Here is an 18,737-nt window from a genome sequence, read left to right as displayed (position 1 = left end):
CCCTAATAATATTGGTGTGTCCTTATCCTATAGGTTAGTATATTAATGATTTTAGCTTATCATCATATACGTCAATTGGTTGCCAAGGCAAGCTTGTGGTTAAGCATCTGCCAATGTTTCTATCTTGAAATATCCAAGCCTAGTACCACAGTTAAATGTTCCTCTGGTTACCAGGTATCATTTTGTACAAACTCTCCCCCTTAAGCATACTATGCCCAGTTCCCCAAACTTGGGGTGACTGTTAGGACACTTATCTAAGCTAAAGTTCATAGGCCTCAAAGTCTTATGCTAACTGCTTAAGCTAATGCCTTACAGGATATAGCCTGAAGGTTCCTTGTGTTACTGCTAAGTAAAGTAAAATGCTAAAGCTAGCTGTATGGGCTATAAATGTTGTCTTAAAAAAAAAAAAATCACTGAGGATTAGATCTGTATTGGAGGACCATAATGAAGTTATTGGTGCTCCACATGAGTCTGGGTGCATAGAACTTACTTCAGGATCAGGGCTTAAAGTCGTTGAAGTCCTGATTCTGCAAAGTACCTAACTTCATGCATGCGGGTACTCCCACTGAATGAGAGATTAAGCTGTAAATTCTTCAGTGCACAGAACTGTCTCGGAAATGATTCAGTACCTTGCTTTTAAGGTGCTATAAATTAAAATAAATGTATAAAAGAATTTTATATTGAGGTTTTTAATTTGATGTGAAAACGTTGCAGCAAAGAAAGACGAGTTAATGATTCAGCTACTTTACATGCTCCTTCAAAGGAAAAGATAACTGTTTCATGCTATTACCTTCTTCATGAAGCTCACGTCTTGCCTTGAAATTTTGTCTCGTTTTATCTTTAGATCAGAAACATCTGGTATTATTCTACAAAGGCAACAAGTATGTCATTTTAATAAAATAACCTATTTATAATTTGTTAAGGGAAGTTGTATGGGGAAAAACAGGCTACGTAATATATATGAGCTATTCAAAACATTCTTGCAATTTCCATTTTAATTATATCCATGTTTAACAATCACATTCAATTTTCAGTTTTAAAGGAAGGAAACAAAAGTAATTATGACTCAAACACAGAAGATTGCATTTTACAGAGCAACAACTATCTTCTACAAAGCAAAAATACAATTAAAAACTTAATTAAACCAACAACTATTCAGAACTTCCATTTAATAAATAATATATTAGGGCTTGGACATTGAAGGACAGAGATGGTTCTATCAATATAACTGTTTTCCAGTTTTGCTATGGCAAGGTGGACTACAGTGTTACTAAAATGCATAGTAAACAATAAGACACTGGAAGCTATGTGTATAAGGAACCATATCTAACAACTTAAAGTTTGGGAAAATAGTGCATTAAAATGTTTGTGCTTCGAAAAAAATATAATTCACTATATGCATTACTTTATCATTTGGATATTGAACTAGAAACAATTATTATAACTGAAGCCATTAAAACCAGAACACTACCTTATTCCTCTAAGTTTTGCTCTGTTGTCATGCCGATCAATAAGATTATGCAATATTTCCAAGACCAGCTGTCTTAGTTCAGAGTCTTCCATGAGTGAAGGAGACAATAAAGGATCAAGAAATGGGGCAGGAAGAGCAGCAGCAATAGTCTTTGCATTATATCCTGAAGTCACCTGTTCATTATTCAAGAGAACATAAGTAATACCATTGTAAACCATTATTATGTTAGTAGATAAAAATTATTCTCAACTTCCACTCCATTTCTGAGTGAGCAGGTTTTGTTCAAGTGTTTGGGGGGATAGGTTCATTTGTAAATGCAATTAACTTGGAATTTCCTGACTTGACTGTTTATTCATGCATTCTTAATATTATCTTAAGAGGATTTTTTTAAAAACTAGAATTTCTGGGTCTCCCTCTCCCTGTAAAAAGAAAAATATTTCTTAAGCTGGATATTACAGGAATGCCCTATCCCATGAAAGATGGGCACTGAATGAGGCAACAGTTTGTGCAAAGGTCTGCCTCTTTTAGGGCCTGATCCAATACTCACTAAAGTCAATGGAAAGATTCCCCATTGACTAATTGACTTTGGCTAATGACCTCAAAGCGCTTATTGTACAATTGTATCCATATGGGCAGATCCCTCAGCCTGTGTGAAAGCAGTTCCAGAATCAGCTTCTACATGTTATATTTCAAGCTCCTGGACACAATATGAGATTGGATAATAAATATGTGAAAAAAACTATGCTCCAGGCACAGAAGGTTTTTAACCATTCAATCTAAAGAATGAGGTTAGGAGCCTTCCTCATTCAATGAGTCCCTTAACAGCTGAACCATATATGCAACAAGCTCTCCCTTGTAGACTTATCTAGGTTGCCCAACCACATGTGCAGATGCAATACAGCCTTTCTTTGCTTAGAAAATTGGTAAAAAAAAAAGGAACACATTCATATTGCAAGTGTTGTGTATACAAAACATTCTACTTTCAAACCCTAAAACTTGACCAATTTTACTGGAAAATTTAAATACAACTCCTCTCAATAACAGCAATTTTATGGCTGAATAATTTCCTAGCCACACCACTTTCTGCACTACATCTGTTTTTGAAAAAAGTCGTGATTTTTTTTTTTTAAATAAGTGGTGAAACTTTTCCCCCCACTCTTTGTAGTCAAACAGCTGATTTTTTTAAAAAAAGGCATTTTGGGCAGACGCCAGATCCTGAAATTTCAGCCCTCACTGTCACTGTGCAGCTGTGGGGTACCCCCTGTCACCGCTGGCGGCCTGGAGCTGCGGGGTTACTCCCCGCCGCTGCTGGAGGCCAGGGTTCCCCACAGCTCCTAGCCGCCACGGGCAGTGGGGGGACCCTGCAGCTCCCAGCTACCGCAGCCAAAGTCATGGAGGTCTCTGGAAGTCATGGATTCCGTGACAAAATCGGAGCCTTACCTATTATATAGCAACAATGATCAAAACCACAATCTAAATCACTCTACAAACATTTCGTCCCTTCTACCAATGATGAGTTATTAAAACCAACTGAAACTCATAAGGTGTTTCCTAGAGTCCCGGGTCATTTGGTAAATTTCATATTTAAGTGTAATTTGAATGGCTGAAGAAACGTTAAAGTTTAAAAGACGATATTTGTGAAAAATCAGTATTTCTAATTATGCCTTTTAAGAAGATGAAGGCGGCTTGGGAGGTGAGGCACTAACTGAGTGATGGTGCCTGAAGTGCGATGCCATTTTAAACCACAATGCCTCCTGCGGCTCTGGGTGCTTAATAAGCACCCACTGCTACACCTTAGAAGGGTATAGAAAGTGTTCTACCAATTTCAGCTCTCCTAGTGGTGGAGAGGAAAAAATGTTCCACTTTGAGGTTGCTAGCACTGCTGGCAGAACTAGCCACTTCAACTCCCTGGCATTCTTTGGGCCTACAGTCCCAGTTATGACTGACATCCTCTGAACTATTCTGTGGGAATGGAGGATTAACTTCTGAGCTACTTGTAAAGCACCTGTGCTTGAGCAGCTGTGATTTTACTCTATATATCTACATATCTTGGTAGTGTGAACATGTACACTGCATTTCATAATTTGACTAGAATCAAAATTCCGTGCGTTTACAGAATAAGTTATCTACAGCATTTTTTAGAAAATATATTTAACAAATAAAGCTTACCATAAGTAAAGATCTCAGCAACATGATCTGAATCCGCCTAGTTCCCAAATCCCTAGAATCGGGGGAGATACTCAAAAGTTAGCTTGAATCAATTTCTCTGGATAACTTCAAAATATTATTCAACCACAAATACGGTTTTTAATAATTTCTTGTGTGCCAAGAGAAAACAACAAGCTAGGAGAGCAAGGTACAAGACTAACCAAAAAAGGGTGAACACCTACAAAAGAGGTACAAATAAATGGGTAAAAAACTATTTCAAAGGGATAGTTACAGGAAGGCACACAACTGAGTAAGCAATTAGACACAAAGAACATACAAAGTAACACAGGACGATGCTGTAAATAGAGAGGGGCCTAAATTTCATAAGTTTCCCCAATATTGAATGCTTCCTTATATCAAGTGCTGAACTTGGTATATATTGAGCCTAAATGTCAGAAGTGCCGAGCACTCACAGCTTCCCATGAATTCAAATGGAATTGTGGCTGCTCGGCACTTCTGAAAAATCAGGCCTTCAGTGTCCATGTTGACCACCCAATTTTAAAATGAAAAAGAAGCCATCTGAAGTGAAACGAGTTCAGCATAAATTTTTCCACCATGACTCCTTCTCTTAAAGTCAATTAGTATAGAATGAAGCAGAAAACTTTCTGAATTATTCAGCTGTCTAAAAATTTGTAGCCAGAAGACAATTCAATGACTAAAAGCATACTTCCTAAAAATGTAAGGAATTAATGGAATTAAGTGCAGTGATTTTTAGAAACACCTATATGAGTTTGAAGAGCAGAAATTTTGTAGTGCACATGTAGGGCTTTCCAATCAACTGTAATTAAAGTTGCATTTTGGATGCTGGGTTCATACTGCTGTCAATTGTGTGTGGCTTGTTTCTCTCGCACATTTAATAGAAACCTAGCAGCTGTGAGTTATTTTAAATTCCAATTTTTAAAATTTCTACTTTAGCAGGGCTTCAGAACAGAAAAGAGTTTATATTCAGAAGCTCAAAAAAAAATCAACGAAGTACAAACCCAAGGTGGCTGGTATCCAGCGAATGTGAGGATGTCCCAAAAACAGGTACTTTCCCCATAACGAACATCATAATCTCTGACCGCTGGTAATCTGGGAGATTGCTCCCAAAAAACCCTAAATAAAAATGGAGAGAAAGATGACATTTCAAGCTACTCTCTTTATATTACAGAGGTTAATAAATGTAAGGAATAAAATATCTACTCTATCTGGGTCTCCTGTACCTTTTGCAATTTTCTAGTTTGTATTACGGCTGTAATAGATAGCGGAGTCATCATCTGTGCAACTCTGCCCATTAGTATACACCAGCTTGTCACGACTGCCTCATTCTCCCTCTTCCCCACAACACACACTTTCTAGTCTCATCTTTCCTGAGTAATTATACTATTTAAACCACGGCATTTGACATTAATTGCAAGGTAACAGAATATTCAGGAGCTGGAAATTTTCCAAGCTAGAACAAAATTTAATTCAATTCCTTACCTTTGCACTTTCCTATGCTATTATTAAACATGAATGGGGTGCTCAAAAAAGAACTCTTACAAAAATATGACTATGCTCTTTCTTCACCTATCAACTACAATACAGTAATGAGCAACAGAGGGTCCTGTGGCACCTTTAAGACTAACAGAAGTATTGGAGCATAAGCTTTCGTGGGTGAATGCCCACTTCATCAGACGCAAGTAATGGAAATACCTGCCTCTGGAAATTTCCATTACTTGCGTCTGATGAAGTGGGCATTCACCCACGAAAGCTTATGCTCCAATACTTCCGTTAGTCTTAAAGGTGCCACAGGACCCTCTGTTGCTTTTTACAGATTCAGACTAACACGGCTACCCCTCTGATACAATACAGTAATGTTAAATCTGGATTTTTGAGCTAGAAAGATTTCTAAAACCATGACAAAGTTTTTCTGAAGGAAGTTGAGTCTTACAATGAAGTTGAGAAATAGTTACTGCAGTCGTAAAGTTTAAGGTATAGAGAAATTTTAAAAACAGATTAATTTTCCAAATTTGCTGAACAAAAATTTGAGGGAATCAGATCTAAATAATTGGGGGAAATTTAAAGTAATAATTTTAATTAAATGCATAGCAACACAAATAGCACTAAAATAACAGGAATGTCTGAAAAGAGAGAAGTTATGCTAATGAAATTATTTACAGAAGTGGATGCTAAAACAGAATTTTGTGTCTCTTGGAAACATTGCAGTAACCCTATAAATACAAGTGGCCATTAGGTGTCATTGTTGCGGCTATGTTTGATTTTTGAACAAGTTTCCAAGCAGTAACACTTAAAATATATCTCACTACTGCATACTGTGATGCCCAGGTGGTTTTCATATCATATAGATATCGTATACATATGAATGATACACTGCATACATTAATATATGGAAATTTAAGACAGCAGCTTTATATTTCAAGGGTTATGTTTTAGGTAAGAGGCATAAACCCATAGGTTTTATTTGTATTTTTCCAAAGCACAATATTCATCAGCAATATGACTCGGCCAAAGTGACAGAGTTCCATTTTTATTGTGTGTCAGTGACTGAAATCTTATTTGCCCAGTTAACAAGTAAAAAGACAGCTCCCTCTAACTCTCAACCCCACAAACCCAGCCTGTGTTCTAAAAGCTGGTGCAGTCAGACACCTTATTCTTATCTTGGTGGGAGTGAGGGGAAACAGAGAAGAGTTGAATGGCAAGACCTTTACTTAGAGGAGTGCTCTGTGTTTAGACTTCATACCCATGTCAGTTTTTAAGTGAGTCCATGCTCAACGGAAAAAAAACCCTTCACTCACCAATTGTTTGAATAATGGCATTCTGGACAATCCTCTCGTCGCTTTCTTTGGAGCTTGTGCTGAAACTGGCACTGCCAGTTGAGCTACGCCTCTCACCTAATTCAAAATCAACACTGAGACGCAAGTGCTTCAGTAGGGTATTAAACACTTCCAAGACAGTTGGGCCTGTAAAGTAATAGATGATAATGGCTGTAGTTTAAAAATGAAAAATGCCTAACAAAACTAGACACGTCTTCAACAATCCCTCTTCAAGAGAGCTGTAGATTATGCTGAAAAGCACAGGTGAACTTGATTTGTTTGAAGGAGAAAGTAAGCAGTCAGAAACGCAAAGTCTTCAACACAAAACCACAGGGAGCATTATGGCTATTTTAAAGATGGCAACACTCTTTATAAGCAGGTATAAGAGTGAAAATCTGTCCCTGAGTCTCTTTTGAAAATGGGACTTAGGGTAAATTTTTCACGCACACATCTAAGTCCCTGATCTTTCCAGTCTAAGAGCTTGATAACAGTAACATTTAAATGCATATTCTCATTGAAGTCTGAAGCTTTGTCTACATTAGGAAAATTAACTGCTGCTAACAGGTGTCATCAATGGATGCAACTGAACATACATACACTTGCAGTTACATTAAGAACACACTGAGTTAAATGGTTTCAGAAACCTCAGTTAAATCCTGCTTCATTTCTAGGCTTAGGGTTCCAACCCAGTTTTGACCACTGTTTCTGAGGTGGTGTTGAATGGTTTGTCCTTGTCTACACTTGCTTTTAAACCTTTTCAGCTCAACCTTCTGTTGTCAGCAATGGATTTTTTCACATTGTAGACAAGGCTAATAGGTCTATTTGTGCAAGTAGGACCACCTTACATCTGGAAGAATCAGGCCCTTGCTTAAATCAACAATGAAAAACAAACTGCAAGCAATAGAGAAAACAAAGCAGAAAAAAAAAAGGAGCTCTTAGGTTAGAGTAGTTCCCACAGAGTAAGTGATTTGATTGGCTTCAGTTTCTTGTTGGTTCCTCAGATTTTATAAAAACATTAACAATTATTGTTATACATAATGAAATTGTGTATTTCAAGGGTTATTGCTAGAAGGGAGAGAGTTAAATGTTACACAAGATCACAAAGGCTGCATAGGAATAGCATTGAGGAAAGCATGAAAATGGGAGAGGGAGACTGATATGTCTTCCAAATAATTTAAAAGTTCCATTATACACAAGCCTCACAATTAAGTTAAATAAATTTCCCCATTTAGGAAATTAAGCGTGTATTTAACTCCCAATTTTTCAAATTAAAAACAATTTAAAATGATCAGTTGTATGATGTGCCCATTTATGAAGTTCTAAATATATTTTCAATGGCAAATTTATCTGGAAACCATCAATATAACTGTGTGTGTTTTCAGATTCTGAAGAGCACAGTGCATTTTGGAACACTACTTTCCATGCATTCAGAGCATAACAGAATTAAGCCACCATCCCAAAGTACATTGTTGGGTCAGTAGCAGCCTGTAGGAAAGCTGAAGAGTAGGCTTTTTCAGATACCTTTCATTAAGGCTAATAGAATGTCAATTACTAATGAGACACGTGACAAAATGAAAAGCAACACTGAATCACATAACCGTAATGCATTCACTGATGGTTGGAGCCTAACATTGATTTTATAATTATGAAGGATTATCACAATGGAGAGATTATCCCACGGATCTGTAGTGGAACCTGTGCTGTTCAACATGTTCATAAATGATCTGGAAAATGGGGTGTGCAGAGAGGTGGCAAAATTTCAGATAGTTAAGTTCAAAGCTGACTGTTAACAGTTACAAAGGGATCTTAAAAAACCCAGGTGACTGGGCAACCAAATGGCAGATGAAATTCAATGTTGATAAGCGCAAAGTAATGCACAACAGAAAAAGTAATCCCAACTATATATACAAAATGATGGGGTTTAAATTAGTTGTTACCACTCAAGAAAGATCTTGAAGTCATTGTGGATAGTTCCCCAAAAACATCTGCTCAATGTGCAGCGGCAGTCAAAAAAGCAAACAGAATGCTAGAAACTACTAGGAAAGAGATAGATAATCAGACAGAAGATATCAGAATGCCATTATATAAATCCATGGTATGCCCGCACCTTGACTTCTGCGTGCAGATCTGATTGCCTCATCTCAAAAAAGATACACGAGAATTAGATAAGGTAGAGGAAGGCAACCAAATGGTTAGGGGTATGGAACAGCTTCCATATGATGAGAGATTAAAATGTTCATCTTAGAAAAGAGACGACTAAGGGGATGGGATATGATAGAGGTCCATAAAATCAAGAATTGTGTGGAAAAAAGTAAATAAAGTAGTGTTATTTACCCCTTCACAAAACTTAAGAACCATGAGTCACCCCCCCTAATTAATAGGCAGTAGGTTTAAAAACAAACCTAAGGAAGTACCCTTCATACAACACAGTCAACTTGTGGAACTCATTTCTGTGGGATGCTATGAAGGTCAAAAAGTATAACTGGGTTAAAACAAAACAAAACAAAAAAACCCCTGGATAAATTCAAGGATAATGGGTACATCAATGGCTATTAGCCAAGATGGTTTGGGAGGCAACACAATGCTCCAGATGTACTTAAGTCTCCAACTGCCAGAAGCTGGGACTGAACAAGGGGATGGATTACTTGATGATTGCCCTGTTCTGCTCATTCCCTCTGAAGCATCTGGCACTAGTCACCGTTGGACAGAATACTAGGCTAGATGGACCATTGGTCTGACCCAATATGGCCACTCTCATGTTCTAAGGATCAGTATTGATACATATATTTAGTGCCATAAGAGGCACCTCCCCAAGTGGGTGCACTGCTGTGTCTCAATTTCTCCTCCTATTTAGGGCTAGACAAAATCAGAAACATAATATTGAATTTTATCACAAAGTCTCTCCGCTAGGGTTTCATTTATTAAACATAAAATTCAGCATTGTTCCTGGGCTCCTCAAGTCCCTTTTGGTTCTTCCCCAGAGTTTCACAATTACCAATCTATCAGGGCTTCACCGAATTTCCTTACCAAGGACTCTCAACTGTCCTGCTACAAGGGTCCTGCCCCAGCTCCTTCTGTGGAAGGAGCTCTGCCAGTCCCACTCTGGGCCCTTTGGCCACTGCTCTTCACTTAGAAGTTTTCCTTCTGCCGGTCATTGTGGAGACTCTTAGACCTTGGTTTCTCTCTAAGCAACAGCCCTTGTCTCTCTCACATAATTACTCAAGTCTACATCCCCTAGAATTCCTGCTTGTAAAGGGCTGAGGCCCTCTAACCGCCATGGTAGGCCACACCTGCAGTTATAGGACCAGCGCTCTGGAACAAGCTCTAAGTGCTGAACAAAATTTAGGTCAAGTTCCACCTACACCAAAGAGAGAATGGAAAATCTGATTTAATTATGGATTTGAAAGAAAAGCTAAAAATGGTAAAAAAAATAAGCCAACAGTTTAAGTTTTTATTCAATCTGAAATTCATTGAAATAGTTCATTGGTTTCATAAAATTCATTTACCATGACTCACCTATGGATCCTTTAGCAGCAATGGCAACTGCTTCCAAAAGAACCTGAATAATGCCTGCTCGGACTCGTGGCGAATCCCTTTTGCGAGCATCAAGGTGTCCAAGAGTCTCCTGTATTACATGATGGGAGTATTGTGCCTATAAAAGAAAAAAAAATGGTTTGTTATCTTTAATTAGAAAGGAAAGTATCTCCACACACAAATATTCAGCCCTGAACTCAGACTAATAATCTTGAGTGGTGTTCCTCTTCTCTTTAGCTCTGCTTTTGGGCACAATTATACATTTCTAAATTCCAGTCAAGAAAGAGCTTGACTAAAGGTGGATAAAGGATGCCAGGACCATTTTCCATTAGTACCCCTCATCTCTAAAAAATTTCTCAGAATGAGCGCAGCCTTATTTAAGTGGTACACTGATGGAATGGCAAATATTAGTTGTATCACTTGGATCAATAGTTTGAGTTAATAAAGTGACAATTCTTTGCCTTTTGGATGTGTGTGCTGGTTATGACCTGAAGTCAGTTTTATTCTTCCTCCTTCCTCACACCTAAAAATCTGACAACATATGGGATTAGATACTCAACAACTGTGATTCTTGGTCACCGTTACAGGGTTAAACTGTTTGACAACTACTGGAGGATGAGATCGAATTTTCCTATAAGGCACATAAATGGCAGGGACATTGTATATTCTTTGCCTTCATCTACCACCAAATAGAGATTGACCATTATGAGTAAGGCTGTGAGTTTGCCAAGGAGGTCACGGATTCCATGACTTTCCGTGACTTCTGCAGCGGCTGGTGCTGGCTCAGTGGCTACACGGCTCTGGCAGCACCTGGGCCAGAAGCAGCAGTTTGGGTGTGTGGGAGGGGGTTCAGGGCTAGGGGATTGAGGGAGTGCGGGGGGGCACTTACCTCGGGATGGGGGGCTCCCCGGCTTCCACTGGTATGGCCCTGCAGCTCCTAGGCAGTGGAGGGACGGGGCTACACGCCGCACACTACCCGTGGGTACCGCCCCCGCAGCTCCCATTGGCTGCGGTTCCTGGACAATGGGAGCTGCGGCAGCCAGCGCTTGTGGCAGGAGCAGAGTGCCGAGCCCCCTGGCCCCTCCGCCACCTAATTGCTGCAGGGACGCGGAGCCGGGTAGGGAGCCCCTGCCAGCCCCGCTAACACTTCCCCCTCAGCACCAGCGGGGGTCCCAGGCCATGCTGCCTGGCCACTCCCCACCACTACCAGCGGGGTCCTGGGCCACCTCCCTCAATGCCCCCGGATCGCCCCACCCAGAGCACCCGTGGCCCCCCACCCAAGATTTACTCATGGGTATTTTTAGTAAAAGTCATGGACAGATCAGGGGCAGTAAACAAAAATTCACAGCCTGTGACCTATCCATGACTTTTACTAAAAATACCCGTGACTAAAACGTAGCCTTAATTATGAGTAAGCGAGCATATAATTCATTTAGTCAGCTTTGTTCTTATGGTACGTACAGGCCTAATCACTGGACTAGATCAAACCTACCTGTATAGAATACATGATGATTTTGAAGCAGGAGACAGCAAATTCATTGGGGTCCCATAGTCTGTGATGGTCTAAATGTCTGTAACAAAAAAAACAAAAAACATCAGTTTTTCCCAGTGTTTGTTTTTTATACTGGTTCTTGACAAAATTATGGATTCTATTCTAGCAATTGGTTTTCAGTCATTTTAAACTGAAAGTCCTGTTTGTAATGATGAGACTATTTTTGTGGTCCCATTTATCATTGCTGTATATCAAAAGATTTTCAGCTAGTTAGCTCTTAAATGATGGTTTTGTGATTACAGAAGAGGACTGGAAGTCAGGAGACCCATGTTCTATTTGCCAAAACCTCTGGCCAGAATGTTGACATTTGGGTGTCTAAAGTTGGTCACCTTAGTTTCTATTTAGGAACCTAAACATAAAATACCTTTATTATCAGAGGTACTGGGCATTCACAGGTCCCTCCGAAAGCAACCCCCCTGTAAGATAAGGAAGTATCCCAATCTTGTAGTTGAGGAAGCTGAGGCATAAAGGCCAATATTTTGAAAAGTCATAGTTCGAGTATATGATCGTATGGGTTCTCCACCATAGGATGTGCACATGCCCATGCACTCTCAATCAGAGACTGCACAGTAGTGACTGCAAGCCTGTGCCTGCACAGAGCAGTATCTTGTGCTTTGAGCAAGGGCATTTAAGGAAGCGAAAACTCGTTGTTGCTCAGTTTCTTCTCAACAGCCTGCGGCATCAGGACACAGCATTCTGATTTACGTGCTGCAACGAAAAGACGCTTTAGTAGATCCCAAACCACTCAGATCCAGACCATTCTAGTACCACCAGCACACTTTCTGCACACCTCAGGAGACCTTCCAGAAAAGAGTCAAACTGCAGAGACAGGGATCTTCCACCCGTACTTCATAATCTGCCCATCCTTCTAAGAGGCGCTTTTGACATCTCGGTTGAGGGCATCGACCAACCTATTCCACTGGATCCTCTGTTGTGCAACTATAGCCCCTTTGGAAACTGACTGTCTTACTTCTTGCTTGCCTGGGAACATCCTACTTCAGACAAGTGGACATTGGAGGTCATCCACTTCCATCCTATCCCTCCCCTCCACCCTCTTCAAGGGCTTCTCAGAAGGAACTCCTAGAATAATTAAATCTCTCCTCCCCGTGGGGGCAGTGAAGCCAGTTCCACTAGAATTCGTCAGAAGATGCTTCTTTTCCAATTGCTTTCTAGATACCAAGAGAGCTAGCAGGTAGAGACCAATCCTTGATCTAAGGAACTTGAACAACTATGTTCTAGCACACATCTCAGAATAGTGACACTAGCTACCAAAATCCCTTCCTGAGATCCAGGAAGATGTTTCGTTGACGTCAACCTTCAGGATACTTTCAAGTAGCGATCCACCTGCTCACAACTGTCTCCTATGCTTTGTAACAGAAACAGATCACCATCAATATCAAGTTTTCCCTTTTGGACTCTCCATTGCCCCAAGGTCATTTACAAAGATTTCCCCAGAGATATCAGCTTGCATCTGACAGTGGTGGAGCTCAGTATTCCCAAACTTGGATGTTTGGCTGCTAAGAGGCCTGCCAGCTCAAGAGGTCCACCCAGCAACATCCAAGACTTAACCTTATTCCAATCTCTGGGGCGCCATATCAATCACTAGAAATCCATACTGGCCCCAGTACAAAAGAACAGACATTACAGGAGCTACCCTAGATTCCACAACAGCCGGACCCTATTTTCTACCCTATCCAATATTATCTCAACACTACAACTGAGCCCACAAACAGCAAGGGTCACATGTCAGCTCTTGGGTCACAGGTCAGCCTCCATGTCTGACTCTCCACAGAATCAGAATCATAGGACTGCAAGGGACCTCAAGAGGGCATCTAATCCAATCCCCTGCACTCACGGCAGGACTAATTATTATCTAGACCATACCTGACAGGTGTTTGTCTAACCTGCTCTCAAAAATCTCCACCAATGGAGATTTCACAACCTCCCTAGGCAATTTATTCCAGTGTTTTACCACCCTGCAGTTAGAAAATTTTTCCTAATGTCCAACCTTGCTGCAATTTAAGCCCACTGCTTCTTGCCCTAACCTCAAAGATTAAGGAGAACAATTTTTCTCCCTCTTCCTTGTAACAACCTTTTATGTACTTGAAAACTGTTACCATATCCCCTTTCAGTCTTCTCCAGACTAAACAAACCCAAATTTTTCAGTCTTCCCACACAGGTCATGTTTTCTAGACCTTTAATAATTTTTGTTGCTCTTCTATGAACTTTCTCCATTTTGCGAGCCTACAACTCAGATGCTTCCAAATGCGGGTAAGAACATAGATTCATAGATTCTAGGACTGGAAGGGATCTCGAGAGGTCATCGAGTCCAGTCCCCTGCCCTCATGGCAGGACCAAATACTGTCTAGACCATCCCTGATAAACATTTATCTAACCTACTCTTAAATATCTCCAGAGATGGAGATTCCACAACCTCCCTAGGCAATTTATTCCAGTGTTTAACCACCCTGACAGTTAGGAACTTTTTCCTAATGCCCAACCTAAACCTCCCTTGCTGCAGTTTAAGCCCATTGCTTCTTGTTCTATTCTTAGAGGCTACGGTGAACAAGTTTTCTCTCTCCTCCTTATGACACCCTTTTAGATACCTGAAAACTGCTATCATGTCCCCTCTGTCTTCTCTTTTCCAAACTAAACAAACCCAATTCTTTCAGCCTTCCTTCATAGGTCATGTTCTCAAGACCTTTAATCATTCTTGTTGCTCTTCTCTGGACCCTCTCCAATTTCTCCACATCTTTCTTGAAATGCGGTGCCCAGAACTGGACACAATACTCCAGTTGAGGCTTAACCAGCGCAGAGTAGAGTGGAAGAATGACTTCTTGTGTCTTGCTCACAACACACCTGTTAATACATCCCAGAATCATGTTTGCTTTTTTTGCAACAGCATCACACTTTTGATTCATATTTAGCTTGTGGTCCACTATAACCTCTAGATCCCTTTCTGCCGTACTCCTTCCTAGATAGTCTCTTCCCATTCTGTATGTGTGAAATTGATTTTTCCTTCCCAAGTGGAGCACTTTGGATTTGTCTCTGTTAAAACTTCATCCCGTTTACCTCAGACCATTTCTCCAATTTGTCCAGATCATTTTGAATTATGACCCTGTCCTCCAAAGCAGTTGAGCTTTGTATACCCCAAACAGTGTATACCCCTATCAGACAAAGCCTATCCAAAAACATTAGTCTCTCAGAGTGTGGAGGAGACTTTCAATGGTGGAAGAACCCACTTAGTCTGTGTTGGAACCCCATTCTCGTATTCTACACCATCAAAGATCTCACCACAGACACCTCTGCTAGGATGGGGAGCGCACTAGCAGGGAGTCACGGCCCAGGGCAAATGGTCTTACAGGAACTGGCACTTCATATCAATATTCCGGAGCTAAGAACAGTCTTATATGCTTCATAATACTTCCTTCATGCCACAAGGGTCACTTAGAGTAATGTTGGACAACTGTGTAGTGATATATTACATCAACCTCGAAGGTGGCACAAGATCACAATTCTTGTGCGCAAAGTCGCTAAGGCTGTGGAACTTGTGTTTCTACCATTGGATATAAATATGAGCAGTCTACCTACCAAGCTTCTAAAATACACTTGCAGACTTCTTGAGCAGATACTTCTGACAAGACTACAAATGAGAACTCAAAGACTCTGTCTTTTGCAGGGGTCTTCCAGGAATAGGCCTCTTCGCCATCCTGAACACCACGAAGTGTTGCCTGTTTCTGCTCCATGGAAGGTTATGGCCATAAATCTCTGGGAGATATCTTGACAATACCATGGCCCCATACTCTTCTTAGCCACCTCTACTACTAATCGTCAAGAGTCTTCTCAAGCTGCGATGAGACACAGCCAGAGCTATTCTCATAGCACTGGGCTAACCAAGACAGGTCTTGTACTCAAACCTCATCCACCTCTCGGAGGTAACACCCCTCAAACTTTCTATCATGAAGGATCTCTTGCCACCGAACTCAGGGATCTTCATTCATGATGGTCCCTCCTCCCCGAACCTGAAAACATGACTCCTCAATAGCGCGAATATGGAGCTAACCTGTTTAGATAGGAATATTGACCTAACTCTATCTAGTAGAAACCTCAAAACTCACAAGACATGCCCCCAAAAGTGGAAACATTTCCAGTCCTGGTGCTCCCTCCTCAAGCATCAGAGGTTCTGTTTTCAAGATCATGGATTACTTATTGGAATTAAAGACACAGGATCTCTCATGAGTTCTACCAGAGGGCATCTAGCCATCACTTCTTTCCACTCAACTATTCATGGTTTCCCATTCTTTGCACACTCTACAGCAGCCAGATTCCTCCAGAGTCCATACTGCTTATTTTTCCCTGTTCAGAACCTGCACTTCCAGCAGGACCTCAATTTGGTTCTTAACGCACTAAGACCTCCCCCATCCGTTGGACTGATGGCTACCTGCTCTGTCCTCCAACTTTCCTTCAACACATCATTCATCATCAACATTACTTCAGTAAAATGAATAGGAGAGTTGGGAGCACCCATGGCTGACCCACCATATACCACCTTTTACAAATGCAAATTATACTATGCCCCCATCCATGCTTCCTCCCCAGGTCTCCTTAGAATATCTCATTACCCAGGAGATTCACTTGCCCCTGTTTTACCCAAAACCTCATGCCTCCAGAGAGGAATCCAGTTCTCAGTCACTGGATATCAGAAGGGCCCTTGCCTTCTCCCTGGGCAGACTTCCCAGATTCCTTATTTTAGTGGGGTTTTTAAAGAATTTCCCCCCCTCAAAAATGCATTTTTATATCACTCCATTTTGTATTCAACCCCCTGCTCAGCCCTCCATTTTAGATTATCTGAAATGTGCCCTGTTCACAGTAGTAAGGATTGGGATGGTGCTTGGTCAATAATCCTTGCCTTTATGGAACCATAGCTGATGTAATGGGTGGAACTGTTGTTCATCAACGGTTCTTTTCATTGGCAATATATTTTATAGGAGAAATTGTTTTATGTAACTAGGCTCAGACGTCATACACTGGGCACATTTCTAAATATAAGATAAGAATACAATATATTAAAAGTATTGGGGGGGACGGGACAGGAAGGTGTTGAGTCTTGCTTAGTTCCTGGTGTGTTATTTCTTTTGGCAACAGAAGGCAGAAACAGAAGTAAGCCAAAGACCTTTTATTGGCTAAAGGAAACCATTATTAGTTTACAAGGGCACCTTACCTTCTGAAAAGTCTTGAGAATATTGAAGAGTCTGTGACCTTTCCTGTTCTATCTTCAGCAATTATATATAGTAAGTCCTCAAAACTCTTCTGGCCCACAACACAGATAGCCAAGTGAAAAAGCCAGGAGTTTCTTCTGTTGAGACCACAATCTCCACAGAAGAATCAATGTTATAAATTGGTTTTGTGAGTGACTTACTCCTGTGTGATTGTCAATAAGACAGTTTAAAACAGTGGTTCTCAAACTGGGGGTCGGGACCCCTCAGGGGGTCACATGGTTATTACATGGGGGGTCGCGAGCTGTCAGCCTCCAGCCCAAACCATGCTTTTCCTCCAGCATTTATAATGGTGTTAAATATATTAAAATGTGTTTTTAATTTATAAGGGGGGGGGTCACACTCAAAGGCTTGCTATGTGAAAGGGGTCATCAGTATAAAAGTTTGAGAACCACTGGTTTAAAAGAAGCATATGCATAAAATGGCACCGACACATTCACAGTTAAGAGTGACTAGGGTGAGCTGTTGCAGATGTAGGAAATACTGATCCTCTTGTGGAAGCCAAAGTACCAAATGTAGGTATATGGTTAAGAAATATTTCTATTATAGTAGCACCCATATAGAGGCCCCAATAAAGTTTGAGAAGCCAGTATGTTAGATGCTGTATAAACATTAAGAGTCAGTCTCTGCCCTTCAGAATTTACAATCTAAGATTATATCCCCTAAGCAGTTGGAAAACCTTCTCCCTCCTTCATCCGCCTCTGCACTAGAGAGATCTGAGGCCTTGAGCTCACATGGTTGGATGCTTGCTTGAGCTTCTAGAATAGCCTTCAATGTATGAGGCTTGGATTTGTCTTTCTACTTCCTCTTTGTCTCAGGAAGAGGAGGGTCTCTGGCCATGGACTTGTCCAGGTCCCCAGAATCAGACTTGTTGGTGTTAAACCAATATTCCAGGATGAACAGATGGAGCTCATACTCCACCTTTTCTGTGCCCTGGATATGAAACTGGTGCATATAGCATCTAGCAGATGACTGACACATCTAGATAATGCCCACTAGTTAGTAATTAACACTTTTGCCTTTCAAAAAGCACAGCGCTTGAAGCCTAATATATTTTATTTAAATCAGCCACTACGGAATACAAGGGGCAAAAGCCCTGAACATCATGCCACATTACAGATCCTAACAATCTGGACAAAAGGCCAGAGGACTCAAAGGAAAAAAAACTAATATTCTGTTTTTAAAAAAACAAAAAAACAAAACAAAAAAGGTACTTACCCATAAAGTAACAGTTTTTGAGGAGTGTTGTGCACAAATACATTCCACTACAGGTGTATGTGCACCCAACATTTTCTAATTGGAGACTTTTGCCAGCAGCGCCACTAAGCAGTGCATGCACCCCGCTCTCCTTGTGTGCAGAGACAAAAACATAAAAGGGGTGTGTCCACTACATTCCTGTATATGTAGCGTCCAATGTAGTAGGGAAAGGGAAGAGGGTCATGGAATATATATGTACCCAACACATCTCAAAGAACAACAGTTACTGTACAGATAAGTAACTTTTCTTCCCACCTGTATATATACACACACACCTCTATCCCGATATAACGCGACCCGATATAACACGAATTCAGATATAATGCGGTAAAGCAGTGCTCCGGGGGGGCGGGGCGGGGCTGCACACTCTGGTGGATCAAAGCAAGTTCGATATAACGCGGTTTCACCTATAACGCGGTAAGATTTTTTAGCTCCCCAGGACAGCGTTATATCGAGGTAGAGGTGTACATTCCATCGCAAGCGACTCATCAATAGTTCTCTTGCAGGTGGTGGACTTCAGATCACTTGAAAAGAGACTGTAGCACTGACTTGCCAAAATTGGCATTATCTCTACAGGCTTGAGTGATGTCAATATCTGGAAAAGGTATGAACAGATGACTATGTGGATGCTTTACAGATATTCT

General features: G+C 40.7%; 1 protein-coding gene across 4 annotated transcripts in view; it reads right to left on the bottom strand.

Annotated features, from left to right (window-relative positions):
• Positions 1 to 18,737, bottom strand: part of EFR3A (EFR3 homolog A) — a 136,560-nt gene that overhangs the window by 31,800 nt on the left and 86,023 nt on the right. For all 4 annotated transcript variants that reach the window (XR_002907910.3, XR_003899966.1, XR_003899965.1 and 1 more), the window contains 7 exons: positions 11,501 to 11,579; positions 9,991 to 10,126; positions 6,457 to 6,621; positions 4,660 to 4,774; positions 3,641 to 3,692; positions 1,472 to 1,644; positions 791 to 866 (listed from right to left, as the gene is read on the bottom strand). Coding sequence is in view for 1 of the 4 variants with exons in the window: in XM_024196739.3 (XP_024052507.1) it covers positions 791 to 866; positions 1,472 to 1,644; positions 3,641 to 3,692; positions 4,660 to 4,774; positions 6,457 to 6,621; positions 9,991 to 10,126; positions 11,501 to 11,579 (796 nt within the window). In the remaining 3 variants the exon portion in view is untranslated. The remainder of the gene's footprint in view (positions 1 to 790; positions 867 to 1,471; positions 1,645 to 3,640; positions 3,693 to 4,659; positions 4,775 to 6,456; positions 6,622 to 9,990; positions 10,127 to 11,500; positions 11,580 to 18,737) is intronic.

This window comes from Terrapene carolina, unplaced genomic scaffold (genome assembly GCF_002925995.2).
Source record: "Terrapene carolina triunguis isolate 2854851 unplaced genomic scaffold, T_m_triunguis-2.0 Scaffold58, whole genome shotgun sequence".
In the NCBI taxonomy this organism is placed as follows: domain Eukaryota; kingdom Metazoa; phylum Chordata; order Testudines; family Emydidae; genus Terrapene; species Terrapene triunguis.
This window is presented reverse-complemented; position numbering and strand designations above follow the sequence as displayed.